Source organism: Tachypleus tridentatus, chromosome 4 (assembly GCF_004210375.1).
Source record: "Tachypleus tridentatus isolate NWPU-2018 chromosome 4, ASM421037v1, whole genome shotgun sequence".
Classification (NCBI taxonomy): Eukaryota; Metazoa; Arthropoda; class Merostomata; order Xiphosura; family Limulidae; genus Tachypleus; species Tachypleus tridentatus.
The window spans coordinates 7,512,488-7,534,745 of record NC_134828.1 but is presented as its reverse complement, the minus strand read 5'-3'; the positions used below and the strand labels follow the sequence as shown (position 1 = coordinate 7,534,745).

The window sequence follows — 22,258 nt, the reverse complement described above, 5'->3', positions numbered from 1 at the left end:
AGTTTGTTGATTGCAACATTCCAAACATGTTAACCTCATGTTATCCAAAGTTTGTTGATTGCGACATTCCAAACATGTTAATCTCCTGTTATCCAAAGTTTGTTGATTGCAACATTCCAAACATGTTAATCTCATGTTATCCAAAGTTTGTTGATTGCAACATTCCCACATTGCATACATTATGTTCACACACATTTTTGCAGGATGTTACAAGTTTACACATCCTTATGTGCATCTTGGAAATGAACTCATACACTGAAAATGCATAAACTTTTTATATCCTCACAATGCTTGTAAACCTGCAGATGCAGAAAGTATGTTCACATACCCCTACAGTACATGCATGCCCCTACATGATTTACTCCATATTCAGGTGTTCTCAGTGCTTGTTACAAGTTAATGTTTTCAGATAGCAATTCCTCTGCATATTCCCAAACCAACTGTAGGCACAGTTTATGAATAATAAAGCTAATGGTAACACAGCTATCTGTACACACAATTATTTGTGATGGACTGCTTACAAATACAAGTAACTCTCAGGCTAGCAGCTTACACAACAAGATATCAGATCATTTTAATATGGTAAAAGTATTACAGCTGTCCTTCAACTGTTCTATTTCTGCCTTCTACATTATAATATTACAGTTATGTAACTGTTCTATTTCTGCCTTCTACATTATAATATTACAGTTATGTAACTGTTCTATTTCTGCCTTCTACACTATAAAAACAGAAAAAGTGTGAAACATTGAATATTCATCAGTTTCCTGTTATAAATGCAGAAGTTTACTTACGTGTTATACATTTACACGTCTACTATTTGTGTGTAACAACAAACCAGTTGAAAAACATCAAAACTGAATGAGGAGAGGTAAAATCTTACAAAAATAAATAAATACCGACTGTACAGAGTTCATATCTTTCTTTAGCAAATGTTTTTCTCAAAATATACATAAACAATATTGTAATAAATTATTACTGGATTATTTATAAAAGTATAATAATATAAGCACTGATAACACTTCACTTGAAACTCAGAATTCAACATTAATTTATTTTTTAAGATGAATAAAACATTTGTTAAATTTTAATCAGTTAATAAAGATGGCATCTTTTTAAGAAAGGTTTTAGGTAGAAGGTGAGTACTTATGTTGTATTTTTAACAGTGTGTGGATGGCACTTCCAGCTGGAAATTTTAATCAGATTTGTCTCAAGCAGCTTCATCTTAATTTGTTCAAAGTAAATAATTATCTAATATTCATGGGGTTATGAGAATCAAGTTTCAACTTGTTTCCAACATTATGAGAGTCAAATTTCAAATATTATGTGGATATAGATAAAATCTAAAGACTCAAACATTATCCAACACAAGACTTCAGATGGAATTCACAAGCAGATCTATTTTAAGTCCATAAAAAGTCCTTTATATTTCTGTATTAAAAAAAAACCAAAGGCTTTGTATACCACAGACAAGAAACTGGCTTTCAGGTGTTACTGAAATCCAAACACAAAAGCTAAACTATAACTTAACATACAATCAAGCTTTCAAGCCAAGGGTGCAAACCTACTGAAGTTATTAAACTATTAAGAACTTGCTTAGAACACCCCCTTAAAAAAAACCTTTACATTTCAAAAGATGATTTCAAATCAACACTACAATCTTAAATCACCTTCCATAGTCTTGTGCCCATGGCTTTAATGTTGACACTGTCAGTAACATTTATCTTGTCAAAACAAAATATATATACATATAAAACTGAAAAAAAACTATACTAGAATGTTTATCTCAAATACAATAAATCATATAATTAATAAAATGAGGAATGTCAATTTTAACACTTAACACAGAAAGTTAGAGATAAATACTGAAAAATATTTACCAACAGGTCCAGTCAAACATTTCAAACAATATACTAGCTTTGTTTTTAACCAGTATTAATAAGATACGAGAACAAACTGTGTTTCCTCTGCTGTTCAGTGTTAATTTAATATAACCTTTCACAAATTTCATTAATAAATACTTCTGGAAATAAAGAGTTTCACTCACATTTTTAAAGAATTATCTTCCAAGTACACACATTAAAGAATTATCTTCTTATCTTCCAAGTACACACATTACAGAATTCTATTTTTCTTAACATCAACCATTTCTTTAGCAACATTAACAGGCTTCCTTCATTCAGAACTTTTTTTTTACTTTATTAAAGTTTATTATTTTAAGTAATGACTGTAAGATTATAGCAAGTCAGATTACACATTTTTACTAATTACTTCAACTGGTTTCCTAATAAGGTTTATCACAGTTGAATCCTTTGTTCACTTTATGGTATCATATTTATTCACCTTTGAGTAACACTCAAAACTGTATAGCTGACGTTTCTTTTGGTGACCTGATCGTATCTATATAATCCATGCACACTTCACAGACATTCAGTAATAAAAATGTATTTCAGATAAATCTTTGGAATTCTCCAACATTCACTGCTTTCATTTTCCTGGAATGATAGGAAAAGAAACTTCACTTACAATGAAAACATAGTCGATTCTTTCTTTAAGGCTAAACGCCACTATACAGCTGTAGAGTTAAGAAGTGACTGTTAGAGAAACTTCTGTAATTATATCAAAACTTCTATCATGTGATCTGCTGAAGAGAACTCTATCATGTGATCTGCACGCCACAGAAAACACGTGAAAAATGTTTAATGAGGTAAAATAAGCTCAAAATCAAAAGTTCCCAAATAACTAACGTGAAAACCAAGATTATAAGAAACTACTTTTAATAAGAACTGCTTACAATACTTAAATAAAAGTTATCTAGGTTAACAGTTATCACATTCTACCATTGCATTCCTCCATTTATTACCAGTTTGTAAGCACACAGCTTACACTTAACTTGCTCCTATGTTTAAGGGAACTCTGATATAGTTCAAAAACACAAATAACCATTGATTTAATAAATACATGTCAGTAAGAAAATAAACTGTTCTGTCCAAAGTTTTACTGTTTTATTCTTTCAAGAGTTTCTAAGTTAATCCTTAATCATTGTTCCTAATATGAGAATTTAGAAATGACAGAACAGTATTTTCCACCACCTTAAACTACTTATTTTAGAACATCTTCTGAAATAATTTATTACTTGGTTCAAATCTGGCAAAAAAAAACAAAAGAAAATGCAACAATAATCTTTCTACAGCCACAAAAATAACTTATGGTCACTGACTATTCTTAGGTCACAAGTCAAAGTAAACTACCCATTTAGAAAAAAAGAAAAGTATATCACAAGAAAGAAACTGATTAGATCTGTTTATATGATAAATAAAAGCTATATCATATACAAAGATCCTCTCAAATCACATCATACAGATGTAACAGTTGTTAAGAGAATGTTGTTTTTTTACTTTTGTGCTAATGTCAAATGATATGCAAGCTAACACAGAACTGACTAAATTCCAAACAAGTTCTCTAACCCTAACAAGCATGTTGTCATTATGTGGTCACTCTTAACTAAAAGTTAGAAACTGCAAAATGGTACACTAACCTACAACTACAGCAACGCATTGTTCCCCTAAAGAAAAATGTCTTGTTATCAAAACATCAGTATAAAAATAATTAGTTAATTATGACACTTGCTAAGCATCAATTAAACCCAGTTAAAGAAATTAACATTACCTCCTTGTTACTGCAATTTTAAATGTGTTACATGTATTATACACAAAAGTTGGATATTTGTTCCTGCTTATAGATACATAATCAAAACAGTTTTCTAAGAATCACCAGTCAAGTAAATACCTAAAGTACACGTACTGCAACATTAAGTATTTCTTTCACTAATTTTATCTATATTTTAATGTCAAACATTTCTTTTGGCAAAAATAATACAAGAGAGTTTACATAAACCAATCCTGTGATAATATTCTGTTCAACAATAAATATACAAAAAAGTTATTACACATTGTGTTAAATGCTGTTAATCACTGACTTAATGCTTGTATAATAAAACTGTTGTATAATTACTGCCGTAGGTAGCTGTAACCTACAAAAAATGCGCGTTTCAGAATATTTGTTTAAATCACCATATTTTATGCATGTAATTTGTCATGTGCTAGATGTAAATACTAAATAATATTTGTATAACTTACCCTATTTTTGAACCTCTTACAGCATTTATATACAGTGCACCATACACTATGTAATTTAAAAAATGTAAAATGCTTATGGCTGGAGATAGTAACAATTGTTGTGATTACACATATCACTTAAATTTAAAAATGTTGGTAAAACATGGAATACCAGAAGTTTATAAAACCTTCCTTGTATTCAAGGAGTCTCCTGAAAAAACAACGGTTTATAAGATGACAAATCACACTTCAGTCACACTCAGTTGAATGAAGATTTGATGTGAAGACAATAATATCTGCGAAGCTTGTGGTTAACATGCAATAAAAACTCTAAGATCAAAGTACGGCAGTTCAAGATGAGACGACAAATGCTCGTGTTAATAGCTTTTTTCAAGGTTATGAAAAACATCTGAACTATTTTACTAGAATAATGTTAGTGTATAGAGAAACATAAGTGAGAAAGTAATATAAGTATAATATTTACATATCTGGTGCTAAGAATCACCACACAGTAGAAACAGATGAACACAAGTTTTTCACATATCACTGTTAATTTTGTTAAATCAAATCAAAAAGTCACTGTAACAATAGTACTCACAAACCACCAGTAAAGACAGTGCTAGAAAGTCACAAAGTCTCAAAGAAGTTTACCCAACCACCAACTTCTATATAAATTATTAGTCTAACTTATTTAATATTTGCCTACTGACAATATTAAAAAAAAATTCCAGTGTTTTAGGCCTACCACAAACAAAAGCAAATAAAACAAATACTAACTTCTTAGCATATTCAAACACATTAATTAGTTTGTAAGTTACACGTTTGTATAGTACAAACTACATTTTTGTGCACTTATTGCAATGTATTACATCATACAGTTATAATGTTCACTTTATGAAAATGAAGACAAATATTGACATATAAATATGTAATCATATGGCTGCCATATTCACGAGCATATCTAGTAAACCTTTGTTTTTCATAATTAAACTACAAGGTTTCAATAACACGTTATCTTCCTATTGATCACCAACAGTCCAAATTTACTCTCAAAAAATAGTGAATGAATTTTCTATTTTACTGCATAGTCACATTGAAACTTCTGTACAGTTCTCTAAATGATAAACTTTGAGCAACAAGGAAGACAGTGAATTTTAAAATATTTTGATTAAATAATACCATAACAACTCAATTGTATGAAGATCCTGACACAAAAATTAAATAATTACTAAGCTAGTTTTGGTTAAGCCACTTTCCCTACTGAAAAAGACTTCTTGTTTTTATCACAACATGCACTATAAGAGAAAAAATAAATAAAAAAATATGATTCCTCTCAAACTTCTTTATCAACAAAAAATCACATGATTAAACCTAATCACAGTTAAACATCACAGTGTTCTAGGGTTAAAGGTCATCCTGTTCCAGTTCAGCAAACTCCCGAAGAACTGACAGAGCATACTGAATACGGCAGACAATATCCGATTTGCACCCGTATTGTGAAATGTCAGCAATTGAAAATGTCGAAGTGTGACGCAGTTCGTTGATGTACGTCAACTTGCCGTGGTGTTTACCTCCACTAATAATAAGTTTTGTGTGATCCACAAAAAAATTCATCTGTTAAACAGATACAAATTTTGTCTTAAATACTGTTCACAAAATATTTTTATTAATATCATGAACACAATTTACAACAAGAAATGAAACCTTCTGTTAAAACACAAATTTGTGTAACTTACAAAATCAACTAATCATTCTAAAAAGAAGATTCAAATATCAGCAGTAATTCCATAATTAATGTTTGCAGTCAGTTTATGGTAGAATTTTACACTTTAACAGTGACAATCTTGCAATAGGAAAAAAGTAGTAGTCACTGTCTTGTTAAAAATCAGAATATTAACAAGTCAGCAGTCAAAAATGTATCTCAGAATGGCTGGTATCGGTATTAGCACTTTTACTGATAAGCAGTAAACAATGTTTTGACCTTCCTAGGTCATCTTCAGGCTATCAAATCAACAGTCATCATCTAGTTAAAGATCAGAACATTGAATAAATCAGCAATCACCATCTCACAGGAGATCAGAACACTAACCAATCAGCAGTCAATGTTTTGTACGAGAAAATAACGTTAACCAATCAGCAGTGACTCTTTTGCAAGAGTAATAAAGCAATTAAAACTAAATTCTATAACTAATAATGATTTTATATCAAGCTTCAAAGATAAGGTAAACATAACTCATTTGCTTTCTTACCTGAAGAGTGCCACAGTTCAACTGCATTACAATGGCTCTGGAGGTCCTTACCCAGCGTTTCATGTAAGGAATGGTTTTCTTCTTTTTAGTTACCTCAAGCTGCTTTATATCTCCACCCTGATGCAATATAAAATAAAAACCAATTACATTGGAATGTTGTGCATTTTGTATGTTTTTCTGACAGTGAAAGTTAAGATCACCATAAAAATAATTAATATTAATTTATTATCCTTTAAACACTCACACATCCATGACATACATCACCATAAAAATAATTCATGTTAATTTATTATCATTTAAACATTCACACATCCATTGCATACATCACCATAAAAATAATGTTAATTTATTATCCTTTAAACACTCACACATCCATTACATACATCACTATAAAAATAATTCATGTTAATTTGTTACCCTTTAAACACTCGCACATCCATTACATACGTCACCATAAAATTAATTCATGTTAATTTATTATCATTTAAACACTCACACATCCATTACATATATCACCTAAAAATAATGTTAATTTATTATCCTTTAAACACACACACATTTATTACATACATCACCATAAAAATAATTCATGTTAATTTATTGTCATTTAAACACTCACACATCCATTACATACATCACCATAAAAATAATTCATGTTAATTTATTGTCATTTAAACACTCACACATCCATTACATACATCACCTAAAAATAATTAATGTTAATTTATTATCCTTTAAACACTCACACATCCATTACATACATCAGTTAAAAATAATTAATGTTAATTTATTATCCTTTAAACACTCACACATCCATTACATACATCACCATAAAAATAATTCATGTTAATTTATTATCCTTTAAACACTCACACATCCATTACATGCATCACTATAAAAATAATTCATGTTAATTTATTGTCATTTAAACACTCACACATCCATTACATGCATCACTATAAAAATAATTCATGTTAATTTATTGTCATTTAAACATTCACACATCCATTACATACATCAGTTAAAAATAATTCATGTTAATTTGTTATCCTTTAAACACTCACACATCCATTACATGCATCACTATAAAAATAATTCATGTTAATTTATTGTCATTTAAACACTCACACATCCATTACATACATCACCTAAAAATAATGTTAATTTATTATCCTTTAAACACTCACACATCCATTACATGCATCACTATAAAAATAATTCATGTTAAGTTATTGTCATTTAAACACACACATCCATTACATGCATCACTATAAAAATAATTCATGTTAATTTATTGTCATTTAAACATTCACACATCCATTACATGCATCACTATAAAAATAATTCATGTTAATTTATTGTCATTTAAACACTCACACATCCATTACATACATCACCTAAAAATAATGTTAATTTATTATCCTTTAAACACTCACACATCCATTACATACATTACTATCAAAATAATTCATGTTAATTTATTGTCATTTAAACACTCACCCATCCATTACATACACCACCATAAAAATAATTCATGTTAATTTATTGTCATTTAAACACTCACCCATCCATTACATACACCACCATAAAAATAATTCATGTTAATTTATTATCCTTTAAACACTCACACATCCATTACATACATCACCATAAAAATAATTCATGTTAATCTATTATCATTTAAACACTCACACATCCATTACATACATCACCTAAAAATAATTAATGTTAATTTATTATCATTTAAACACTCACATATCCATTACATACATCACCTAAAAATAATTAATGTTAATTTGTAACCTTTAAACACTTGCACATCCATTACATACATCACCTAAAAATAATGGTAATTTATTATCCTTTAAACACTCACACATCCATTACATACATCACCATAAAAATAATTCATGTTAATTTGTTATCATTTAATCACTCACACATCCATTACATACATCACCTAAAAATAATTAATGTTAATTTGTTACCCTTTAATCACTCACACATCCATTACATACATCACCTAAAAATAATTAATGTTAATTTGTTACCCTTTAAACACTCGCACATCCATTACATACATCACCATAAAAATAATTCATGTTAATTTGTTATCATTTAATCACTCACACATCCATTACATACATCACCTAAAAATAATTAATGTTAATTTGTTACCCTTTAAACACTCGCACATCCATTACATACGTCACCATAAAAATAATTCATGTTAATTTATTATCATTTAAACACTCACACATCCATTACATACATCACCTAAAAATAATGTTAATTTGTTATCCTTTAAACACTCACACATCCATTACATACATCAGTTAAAAATAATTCATGTTAATTTGTTATCCTTTAAACACTCACACATCCATTACATACATCAGTTAAAAATAATTCATGTTAATTTGTTATCCTTTAAACACACACACATCCATTACATACATCACCTAAAAATAATGTTAATTTATTATCCTTTAAACACTCACACGTCCATTACATACATCACCTAAAAATAATGTTAATTTATTATCCTTTAAACACTCACACATCCATTACATACATCACCATAAAAATAATTCATGTTAATTTGTTATCCTTTAAACACTCGCACATCCATTACATAGGTCACTATAAAAATAATTCATGTTAATTTGTTATCCTTTAAACACTCACACATCCATAACATACATCACCTAAAAATAATGTTAATTTATTATCCTTTAAACACTCACATATCCATTACATACATCACTTAAGCAAAGCCTGAGGTCAAGAAAATTTAGCTGAACCTTTATTGTAAGTTTAATTACATCTAAATGTAAAGAAAGCTTGATGTAGACAAAGCCCAAACTAATGACCACATGCACAGTTTGTAAGAATTTAAAAAATTAAACATTTAGTAAAGTATCTAATGTTATTAAGTCACACAGAAATGCAAGTATAACTGAGTTAGAAATATTTCCAACTGTTGTTTCATAACTTTAGACTGATACGTCCAACAAAAACATTTCGCATCATTTACTCACATCAACTACTCAAATACTTTATTTTATTAGTATATTGTTACATCTTATAAGTTCTTCAGTAATCTAAGTTTGAAATTATAAGTATATCTCAATGAATGAATCTAAAATGTAAAAATAAAGAAACTCTTTGTTTTCAATTTCAGTGTAGAAACTACCCAAGTACTATGTCTGTGTAACTATCCCTAGACTGGGGCTGATAGGTTAAAGGAAAGGCAGCTAGTTAACAGCACTTATTCAACTACACTTGTCTGACCTAACATTGAAACTTGAAAATTAACCTTTTAAAAAACAGCCTGTCCTTGCATCAACAAACCACAAATCTTTAGATCTGAACTGCTGAAACATGAAGTATATGGATAAGATAAAAATTAATTACCTCAATTAGATTTTCCTCCATATACTGAGTAAAATATCTTAACAAGGTGTATTTCTCCAGAAGGATGGATGGTACATTGGGTGAGCTGTAGACTTTTAGCTTGTTGCTTTGGTCGTAGTACTCCACTCGCCTTATAGCATGCAAAAAGTTAATTGTTAAGACATTCGAAAACCGTCTTTATTTATCTCTCATCATATTCTTTCTCATTTTCTACATAAAATACAGCAAACAACTGGATTATCTGTCATAGTAAAGTATTTATGTTAAAATTTTGTGCGACTCATGTAGCTTTTAACTTTAAGATCCTATAGATAACAAAACCATGAATCCACGAACAGGCTATGTTAATAAACAAGTAGTTTAGAATAATCCAGTTGAGTTTACGAACTCTCATAAGCAATTTTATTGTAGGATAAAGAAACAATCACATTTCTTTGTTTTATTGTTTGGCGTGTTTGTTCAGTTTTCTTTATATTAACTTGTAGATATTAACTGTTACTCTGAGTTTTTAGAGAGTAAGCAAAGTTCAAGCACATTTTTATTTTTTTAATATCAACCAACTGATCGAGATCAAAGGTAGAGCAAATTTAATACATGATGAAAAACAAAAATTAGACCAGATGTGCCAACATGTTTCTTACATTACATTATGTGAATAGTTTTAACATAATACTTTTATAAAGAGCAATGTGGAGAAAATGTAATGAAACATTTATTTTACGATTTCAAGTTAATGTTTTGTGGAAACCTATAACAATTCCAACATTGTCTTTATTGGTGTATTTCTGTTAGTTCTAAAGACAGGATAGCTTTGTTAGTTCTAAAGACAGGATAGCTTTGTTAGTTCTGAAGACAGGATAGCTTTGTTAGTTCTAAAGACAGGATAGCTTTGTTAGTTCTGAAGACAGGATAGCTTTGTTAGTTCTGAAGACAGGATAGCTTTGTTAGTTCTGAAGACAGGATAGCTTTGTTAGTTCTGAAGACAGGATAGCTTTGTTAGTTCTGAAGACAGGATAGCTTTGTTAGTTCTGAAGACAGGATAGCTTTGTTAGTTCTGAAGACAGGATAGCTTTGTTAGTTCTGAAGACAGGATAGCTTTGTTAGTTCTGAAGACAGGATAGCTTTGTTAGTTCTGAAGACAGGATAGCTTTGTTAGTTCTAAAGACAGGATAGCTTTGTTAGTTCTAAAGACAGGATAGCTTTGTTAGTTCTAAAGACAGGATAGCTTTGTTAGTTCTAAAGACAGGATAGCTTTGTTAGTTCTGAAGACAGGATAGCTTTGTTAGTTCTAAAGACAGGATAGCTTTGTTAGTTCTAAAGACAGGATAGCTTTGTTAGTTCTGAAGACAGGATAGCTTTGTTAGTTCTGAAGACAGGATAGCTTTGTTAGTTCTGAAGACAGGATAGCTTTGTTAGTTCTGAAGACAGGATAGCTTTGTTAGTTCTGAAGACAGGATAGCTTTGTTAGTTCTAAAGACAGGATAGCTTTGTTAGTTCTAAAGACAGGATAGCTTTGTTAGTTCTAAAGACAGGATAGCTTTGTTAGTTCTAAAGACAGGATAGCTTTGTTAGTTCTAAAGACAGGATAGCTTTGTTAGTTCTAAATACAGGATAGCTTTGTTAGTTCTAAATACAGGATAGCTTTGTTAGTTCTGAAGACAGGATAGCTTTGTTAGTTCACATAAAGGAATGTTTCAAACCACTAGATAAACATTATGAGCTGTTGATTGGTTATTTATGTTATATATTAAAGTAAGTGCACATAAAGGAATGTTTCAAACCACTAGATAAACATTCTGGGCTGTTGATTGGTTATTTATGTTATATATTAAAGTAAGTGCACATAAAGGAATGTTTCAAACCACTAGATAAACATTCTGAGCTGTTGATTGGTTATTTATGTTATATATTAAAGTAAGTGCACATAAAGGAATGTTTCAAACCACTAGATAAACATTCTGAGCTGTTGATTGGTTATTTATGTTATATATTAAAGTAAGTGCACATAAAGGAATGTTTCAAACCACTAGATAAACATTCTGAGCTGTTGATTGGTTATTTATGTTATATATTAAAGTAAGTACACATAAAGGAATGTTTTAAACCACTAGATAAACATTATGAGCTGTTGATTGGTTATTTATGTTATATATTAAAGTAAGTGCACATAAAGGAATGTTTCAAACCACTAGATAAACATTCTGGGCTGTTGATTGGTTATTTATGTTATATATTAAAGTAAGTGCACATAAAGGAATGTTTCAAACCACTAGATAAACATTCTGAGCTGTTGATTGGTTATTTATGTTATATATTAAAAGTAAGTGCACATAAAGGAATGTTTCAAACCACTAGATAAACATTCTGAGCTGTTGATTGGTTATTTATGTTATATATTAAAGTAAGTGCACATAAAGGAATGTTTCAAACCACTAGATAAACATTCTGAGCTGTTGATTGGTTATTTATGTTATATATTAAAGTAAGTGCACATAAAGGAATGTTTCAAACCACTAGATAAACATTCTGAGCTGTTGATTGGTTATTTATGTTATATATTAAAGTAAGTGCACATAAAGGAATGTTTCAAACCACTAGATAAACATTCTGAGCTGTTGATTGGTTATTTATGTTATATATTAAAGTAAGTGCACATAAAGGAATGTTTCAAACCACTAGATAAACATTCTGAGCTGTTGGTTGGTTATTTATGTTACATATTAAAGTAAGTACACATAAAGGAATGTTTCAAACCACTAGATAAACATTCTGGGCTGTTGATTGGTTATTTATGTTATATATTAAAGTAAGTGCACATAAAGGAATGTTTCAAACCACTGGATAAACATTCTGAGCTGTTGATTGGTTATTTATGTTATATATTAAAGTAAGTGCACATAAAGGAATGTTTCAAACCACTAGATAAACATTCTGAGCTGTTGATTGGTTATTTATGTTATATATTAAAGTAAGTGCACATAAAGGAATGTTTCCAAAAACAGAAAGAGGAGAACTGGGCCACCATATCTGATTTAGCAAATAAGCTACATCTCACCAAAATAAAAAGATACAAGATTTTTATTTTATATTCTAGTTTGAAAATACTGGTAATCTGAATTCCTAATTTATACAACTATAGACTTTCGTACTTTGACATCACAAACATCTAATTTCAACTATGACTCATAAAAATCTATATTTAGGTGTTATTTTAATATTTACATTTAGATTACAAAATTAACTCATGTATAACATTAAAGTTTGAATTATAATCTAGTATTTGATACCAAACTTATTGACATAAATACATAAAATAGCAGTTCAATAAAATTTTGAATGCAAGTCAACAAATGCAATGACATGACCTTTGATCCATGTCCTGTCACAAAAGGGTTAAACAATGTTAACTGGAAAGTTAGTTAATTTCTCTACACTGTAATTAACATAAAAATTAAGTTCTCACAATTTATCAGCAGAAAGACCCATTTTTGTGGTGTCGTTGAATAAAACTCCTACGCTGTTGTCTGACAGCTGGAAACCAAATCCATACTTATTGGAATAATCAATCCACTTTGTGATGAATAATGCACTATTTTCAGATAAAATAGGAAGGTTGGCCCCACTTTCTGCTAGTGGAAGGAAAGAAACACAAACACTCTACTTATATAAATCATTTTTTTTGTATCAAACTTTCCTTTATGTTAAACAATCTACATATTATATACCTTCTGAAAAAATTAAAAACTGACAGCCTACATATTTAAACCATCTAACACAACACAAATACAGCAACAGTTTTAATATTTTAATCATCTAACACAACACAAATAAGCAACAGTTTTAATATTTAAACCATCTAACAAAACACAAATACAGCAACAGTTTTAATATTTTAATCATCTAACACAACACCAATACAGCAACAATTTTAATATTTAAATCATCTAACACAACACAAACAAGCAACAGTTTCAATATTTAAACCACCTAACACAACACAAATACAGGAAGTTTCAATATTTAAATCTAACACAACACAAATAAGCAACAGTTTTAATATTTAAACCATCTAACAAAATACAAATACAGCAACAATTTTAATGTTTAAATCATCTAACACAACACAAACAAGCAACAGTTTCAATATTTAAACCACCTAACACAACACAAATACAGGAAGTTTCAATATTTAAATCTAACACAACTCAAATACAATAACAGTTTCAATATTTAAATCATCTAACACAACACAAACACAGCAATAGACTACCTAACACAACACAAATACAGCAATAATTTTTATATTTAAACCACCTAACACAACACAAATACAGGAAGTTTCAATATTTAAATCATCTAACACAACACAAATACAGTAACATATTTAAAACAGAAAACAAAGCCAACAAAAGAACTAGAATTAGCAGATTGTGAAGTAACTAGGTCTAGCAGATTGTGAAGTAACAAGGTCTAGCAGATTCTGAAGTAACTAGGTCTAGCAGATTCTGAAGGTAACTAGGTCCAGCAGATTCTGAAGGTAACTAGGTCCAGCAGATTCTGAAGTAACTATGTCTAGCAGATTCTGAAGTAACTAGGTCTAGCAGATTCTGAAGTAACTAGGTCTAGCATATTGTGAAGTAACTAGGTCTAGCAGATTGTGAAGTAACTAGGTCTAGCAGATTGTGAAGTAACTAGGTCTAGCAGATTGTGAAGTAACTAGGTCTAGGAGATTGTGAAGTAACTAGGTCTAGCAGATTCTGAAGTAACTAGGTCTAGCATATTGTGAAGTAACTAGGTCTACCAGATTCTGAAGTAACTAGGTCTAGCAGATTCTGAAGGTAACTAGGTCCAGCAGATTCTGAAGTAACTAGGTCCAGCAGATTCTGAAGTAACTAGGTCAAGCAGATTTTGAAGTAACTATGTCTAGCAGATTCTGAAGTAACTAGGTCTAGCAAATTCTGAAGTAACTAGGTCTAGGAGATTGTGAAGTAACTAGGTCTAGCAGATTGTGAAGTAACTAGATCTAGCAGATTGTGAAGTAACTAGGTCTAGCAGATTGTGAAGTAACTAGGTCTAGCAGATTGTGAAGTAACTAGGTCTAGCAGATTGTGAAGTAACTAGGTCTAGCAGATTGTGAAGTAACTAGGTCTAGCAGATTGTGAAGTAACTAGGTCTAGCAGATTGTGAAGTAACTAGGTCTAGCAGATTGTGAAGTAACTAGGTCTAGCAAATTCTGAAGTAACTAGGTCTAGCATATTGTGAAGTAACTAGGTCTAGCATATTGTGAAGTAACTAGGTCTAGCATATTGTGAAGTAACAAGGTCTACCAGATTCTGAAGTAACTAGGTCTAGCAGATTCTGAAGGTAACTAGGTCCAGCAGATTCTGAAGTAACTAGGTCCAGCAGATTCTGAAGTAACTAGGTCTAGCAGATTCTGAAGGTAACTAGGTCAAGCAGATTTTGAAGTAACTATGTCTAGCAGATTCTGAAGTAACTAGGTCTAGCAAATTCTGAAGTAACTAGGTCTAGCAGATTGTGAAGTAACTAGGTCTAGCAGATTGTGAAGTAACAAGGTCTAGCAGATTGTGAAGTAACTAGGTCTAGCAGATTGTGAAGTAACTAGGTCTAGCAGATTGTGAAGTAACTAGGTCTAGCAGATTGTGAAGTAACTAGGTCTAGCAGATTGTGAAGTAACTAGGTCTAGCAGATTGTGAAGTAACTAGGTCTAGCAGATTGTGAAGTAACTAGGTCTAGCAGATTGTGAAGTAACTAGGTCTAGCAGATTGTGAAGTAACTAGGTCTAGCAAATTCTGAAGTGACTAGGTCTAGCATATTGTGAAGTAACTAGGTCTAGCATATTGTGAAGTAACTAGGTCTAGCAGATTCTGAAGTAACTAGGTCTAGCAGATTCTGAAGTCAACAGACCTGAACAACAGATCATCCTCATTATAAAAACAAAAACAGAAAATAGAGTTACACAACTGGGATATCTTCTTGTCCATGAAACCAACTAGAAACTCCTGTATATAGCTGCACACATATGACAAACAATGAGAGCTGACCATGCAGCTATATGTCCTTCCCAAATACTGCAGGAAAACTGCCTCCAAATAACTTATAGAAATTCTTATATGTGCAATTCTTTGCATCAAAATTGCAGTTGACATCCAAATTAATCTAGTAAAATCATCAGAGAATCTATATTGTGTTAGAGACATGGTAAAACTGTTTTCCCGACACCTGGAAGGTGAGCTTCGAGAAACAGGGGTAAGTGACAAATGTTCTGCAATGCATAAAAGACATTTGGAAATTTTGAAGCACATGTTTTGATGGCAGCATGAGTGCAAGCTCAATAGAAAAGACTTCTAATTAAATTTGTTGGAATGAAATATTAATGTAAATAGATGTTTAAAATATGATATGTGGCTCTGAATACTCAGGAAATCCAATGTGGCTCTCAATACTCAAGACATCCAATACAGCTTTACATACTTATAGTTGAGGAAAACGTCATTCATCCTCATGCAATCACCAAGGTTTAATTAACAATTAATAATTTCTTTTTTAGCTAATTACTAACTAATTTTCACCCTCATTTTTTGGTTGTGCACCTGTTGCTGTCTTCAGGGAAAAAAAACTTTCTGTATTGGTAGTAATTGGAACTCAATCCTATGTCTTCTCAAGGAAAGACAGGAGCATTATCCACTCTAATGGGATTTACCCCAGTAGAACCTGAATCACTTAAGTAATTAAATGTTTTCAAGAGGAGTATCTTGACTTCCATGCTAAGTTGAGTGAGTGACTTATCAGTTAGGTAGACCTAAAAAAAATGCTTTCATCTTTTCTTTGTCTATCTGGTTCATATCCTATTATTTTGGAATTATTTTATGTTTTTTTTGTCTGGAATGATGAACTATTACAGTTAGGTTAATGTTATAGTCTGTATACCTATTATGCTCCCGAGTTCTAACTGTTGTTTGCCCTTCTGCTTCTCTGAATTAGAATCCACATTTGTATGCTTTGTTATAAATATTGTTCTTTCTCCATTGTGGAACTAAATGCTTTATATGTTCTATGACAGATTTACTATTGTATATTTATTTTGATACCAATGTTTGTATCAGATCAATATGCACATTTTGAAATGCACATAAGTCATACAGTCAAATATGTATTGTAAAATTCCCACCTATTCACTAAATTTGTAAAAGGTTGAGTGTAAGAATCAATAATGTATAATGTGTGTATGTAAATACTGTAGCTACCGGTATTGTTACCAACTGAACTTCTGAGAATAACACCTAACACAATACTGTAGCTACCAGTATTGTTACCGACTGAACTTCTGAGAATAACACCTAACACAATACTGTAGCTACCAGTATTGTTACCGACTGAACTTCTGAGAATAACACCTAACACAATACTGTAGCTACCAGTATTGTTACCAACTGAACTTCTGAGAATAACACCTAACACAATACTGTAGCTACCAGTATTGTTACCAACTGAACTTCTGAGAATAACACCTAACACAATACTGTAGCTACCGTATTGTTACCAACTGAACTTCTGAGAATAACACCTAACACAATACTGTAGCTACCAGTATTGTTACCAACTGAACTTCTGAGAATAACACCTAACACAATACTGTAGCTACCGGTATTGTTACCAACTGAACTTCTGAGAATAACACCTAACACAATACTGTAGCTACCAGTATTGTTACCAACTGAACTTCTGAGAATAACACCTAACACAATACTGTAGCTACCGGTATTGTTACCAACTGAACTTCTGAGAATAACACCTAACACAATACTGTAGCTACCGGTATTGTTACCAACTGAACTTCTGAGAATAACACCTAACACAATACTGTAGCTACCGGTATTGTTACCAACTGAACTTCTGAGAATAACACCTAACACAATGCTGTAGCTACCAGTATTGTTACCAACTGAACTTCTGAGAATAACACCTAACACAATACTGTAGCTACCAGTATTGTTACCAACTGAACTTCTGAGAATAACACCTAACACAATACTGTAGCTACCAGTATTGTTACCAACTGAACTTCTGAGAATAACACCTAACACAATACTGTAGCTACCAGTATTGTTACCGACTGAACTTCTGAGAATAACACCTAACACAATACTGTAGCTACCAGTATTGTTACCAACTGAACTTCTGAGAATAACACCTAACACAATACTGTAGCTACCGGTATTGTTACCAACTGAACTTCTGAGAATAACACCTAACACAATACTGTAGCTACCAGTATTGTTACCAACTGAACTTCTGAGAATAACACCTAACACAATACTGTAGCTACCAGTATTGTTACCAACTGAACTTCTGAGAATAACACCTAACACAATACTGTAGCTACCGGTATTGTTACCAACTGAACTTCTGAGAATAACACCTAACACAATACTGTAGCTACCAGTATTGTTACCAACTGAACTTCTGAGAATAACACCTAACACAATACTGTAGCTACCGGTATTGTTACCAACTGAACTTCTGAGAATAACACCTAACACAATACTGTAGCTACCGGTATTGTTACCAACTGAACTTCTGAGAATAACACCTAACACAATACTGTAGCTACCAGTATTGTTACCAACTGAACTTCTGAGAATAACACCTAACACAATACTGTAGCTACCGGTATTGTTACCAACTGAACTTCTGAGAATAACACCTAACACAATACTGTAGCTACCAGTATTGTTACCAACTGAACTTCTGAGAATAACACCTAACACAATACTGTAGCTACCGTATTGTTACCAACTGAACTTCTGAGAATAACACCTAACACAATACTGTAGCTACCGGTATTGTTACCAACTGAACTTCTGAGAATAACACCTAACACAATACTGTAGCTACCAGTATTGTTACCAACTGAACTTCTGAGAATAACACCTAACACAATACTGTAGCTACCGGTATTGTTACCAACTGAACTTCTGAGAATAACACCTAACACAATACTGTAGCTACCGGTATTGTTACCAACTGAACTTCTGAGAATAACACCTAACACAATACTGTAGCTACCAGTATTGTTACCAACTGAACTTCTGAGAATAACACCTAACACAATACTGTAGCTACCAGTATTGTTACCAACTGAACTTCTGAGAATAACACCTAACACAATACTGTAGCTACCAGTATTGTTACCAACTGAACTTCTGAGAATAACACCTAACACAATACTGTAGCTACCAGTATTGTTACCAACTGAACTTCTGAGAATAACACCTAACACAATACTGTAGCTACCGTATTGTTACCAACTGAACTTCTGAGAATAACACCTAACACAATACTGTAGCTACCGGTATTGTTACCAACTGAACTTCTGAGAATAACACCTAACACAATACTGTAGCTACCGGTATTGTTACCAACTGAACTTCTGAGAATAACACCTAACACAATACTGTAGCTACCGGTATTGTTACCAACTGAACTTCTGAGAATAACACCTAACACAATACTGTAGCTACCAGTATTGTTACCAACTGAACTTCTGAGAATAACACCTAACACAATACTGTAGCTACCGGTATTGTTACCAACTGAACTTCTGAGAATAACACCTAACACAATACTGTAGCTACCAGTATTGTTACCAACTGAACTTCTGAGAATAACACCTAACACAATACTGTAGCTACCAGTATTGTTACCAACTGAACTTCTGAGAATAACACCTAACACAATACTGTAGCTACCAGTATTGTTACCAACTGAACTTCTGAGAATAACACCTAACACAATACTGTAGCTACCGGTATTGTTACCAACTGAACTTCTGAGAATAACACCTAACACAATACTGTAGCTACCAGTATTGTTACCAACTGAACTTCTGAGAATAACACCTAACACAATACTGTAGCTACCGGTATTGTTACCAACTGAACTTCTGAGAATAACACCTAACACAATACTGTAGCTACCAGTATTGTTACCAACTGAACTTCTGAGAATAACACCTAACACAATACTGTAGCTACCGGTATTGTTACCAACTGAACTTCTGAGAATAACACCTAACACAATACTGTAGCTACCAGTATTGTTACCAACTGAACTTCTGAGAATAACACCTAACACAATACTGTAGCTACCAGTATTGTTACCAACTGAACTTCTGAGAATAACACCTAACACAATACTGTAGCTACCGGTATTGTTACCAACTGAACTTCTGAGAATAACACCTAACACAATACTGTAGCTACCAGTATTGTTACCAACTGAACTTCTGAGAATAACACCTAACACAATACTGTAGCTACCGGTATTGTTACCAACTGAACTTCTGAGAATAACACCTAACACAATACTGTAGCTACCAGTATTGTTACCAACTGAACTTCTGAGAATAACACCTAACACAATACTGTAGCTACCGGTATTGTTACCAACTGAACTTCTGAGAATAACACCTAACACAATACTGTAGCTACCAGTATTGTTACCAACTGAACTTCTGAGAATAACACCTAACACAATACTGTAGCTACCGGTATTGTTACCAACTGAACTTCTGAGAATAACACCTAACACAATACTGTAGCTACCAGTATTGTTACCAACTGAACTTCTGAGAATAACACCTAACACAATACTGTAGCTACCGGTATTGTTACCAACTGAACTTCTGAGAATAACACCTAACACAATACTGTAGCTACCGGTATTGTTACCAACTGAACTTCTGAGAATAACACCTAACACAATACTGTAGCTACCGGTATTGTTACCAACTGAACTTGAGAATAACACCTAACACAATACTGTAGCTACCGGTATTGTTACCAACTGAACTTCTGAGAATAACACCTAACACAATACTGTAGCTACCAGTATTGTTACCAACTGAACTTCTGAGAATAACACCTAACACAATACTGTAGCTACCGGTATTGTTACCAACTGAACTTCTGAGAATAACACCTAACACAATACTGTAGCTACCGTATTGTTACCAACTGAACTTCTGAGAATAACACCTAACACAATACTGTAGCTACCAGTATTGTTACCAACTGAACTTCTGAGAATAACACCTAACACAATACTGTAGCTACCGGTATTGTTACCAACTGAACTTCTGAGAATAACACCTAACACAATACTGTAGCTACCGTATTGTTACCAACTGAACTTCTGAGAACCTAACACAATACTGTAACACCTAACACCTAACACAATACTGTAGCTACCGGTATTGTTACCAACTGAACTTCTGAGAATAACACCTAACACAATACTGTAGCTACCGGTATTGTTACCAACTGAACTTCTGAGAATAACACCTAACACAATACTGTAGCTACCGTATTGTTACCAACTGAACTTCTGAGAATAACACCTAACACAATACTGTAGCTACCAGTATTGTTACCAACTGAACTTCTGAGAATAACACCTAACACAATACTGTAGCTACCGGTATTGTTACCAACTGAACTTCTGAGAATAACACCTAACACAATACTGTAGCTACCGGTATTGTTACCAACTGAACTTCTGAGAATAACACCTAACACAATACTGTAGCTACCAGTATTGTTACCAACTGAACTTCTGAGAATAACACCTAACACAATACTGTAGCTACCGGTATTGTTACCAACTGAACTTCTGAGAATAACACCTAACACAATACTGTAGCTACCGGTATTGTTACCAACTGAACTTCTGAGAATAACACCTAACACAATACTGTAGCTACCAGTATTGTTACCAACTGAACTTCTGAGAATAACACCTAACACAATACTGTAGCTACCGGTATTGTTCCCAACTGAACTTCTGAGAATAACACCTAACACAATACTGTAGCTACCGGTATTGTTACCAACTGAACTTCTGAGAATAACACCTAACACAATACTGTAGCTACCAGTATTGTTACCAACTGAACTTCTGAGAATAACACCTAACACAATACTGTAGCTACCGGTATTGTTACCAACTGAACTTCTGAGAATAACACCTAACACAATACTGTAGCTACCGGTATTGTTACCAACTGAACTTCTGAGAATAACACCTAACACAATACTGTAGCTACCGGTATTGTTACCAACTGAACTTCTGAGAATAACACCTAACACAATACTGTAGCTACCAGTATTGTTACCAACTGAACTTCTGAGAATAACACCTAACACAATACTGTAGCTACCAGTATTGTTACCAACTGAACTTCTGAGAATAACACCTAACACAATACTGTAGCTACCAGTATTGTTACCAACTGAACTTCTGAGAATAACACCTAACACAATACTGTAGCTACCAGTATTGTTACCAACTGAACTTCTGAGAATAACACCTAACACAATACTGTAGCTACCAGTATTGTTACCAACTGAACTTCTGAGAATAACACCTAACACAATACTGTAGCTACCGTATTGT

General features: G+C 32.2%; 1 protein-coding gene across 1 annotated transcript in view; it reads right to left on the bottom strand.

Annotated features, from left to right (window-relative positions):
* Position 1: 1 nt before the first annotated feature.
* The window catches only part of LOC143250009 (serine/threonine-protein kinase PLK1-like), a 66,889-nt gene continuing 44,632 nt past the window's right edge, over positions 2-22,258 (bottom strand). The window contains exons 15-18 of the mRNA XM_076500644.1: positions 13,248-13,413; positions 9,785-9,914; positions 6,368-6,484; positions 2-5,732 (exon numbers count right to left, since the gene is read on the bottom strand). Coding sequence (XP_076356759.1) covers positions 5,523-5,732; positions 6,368-6,484; positions 9,785-9,914; positions 13,248-13,413 — 623 coding nt within the window. The 3' untranslated portion in view covers positions 2-5,522. The remainder of the gene's footprint in view (positions 5,733-6,367; positions 6,485-9,784; positions 9,915-13,247; positions 13,414-22,258) is intronic.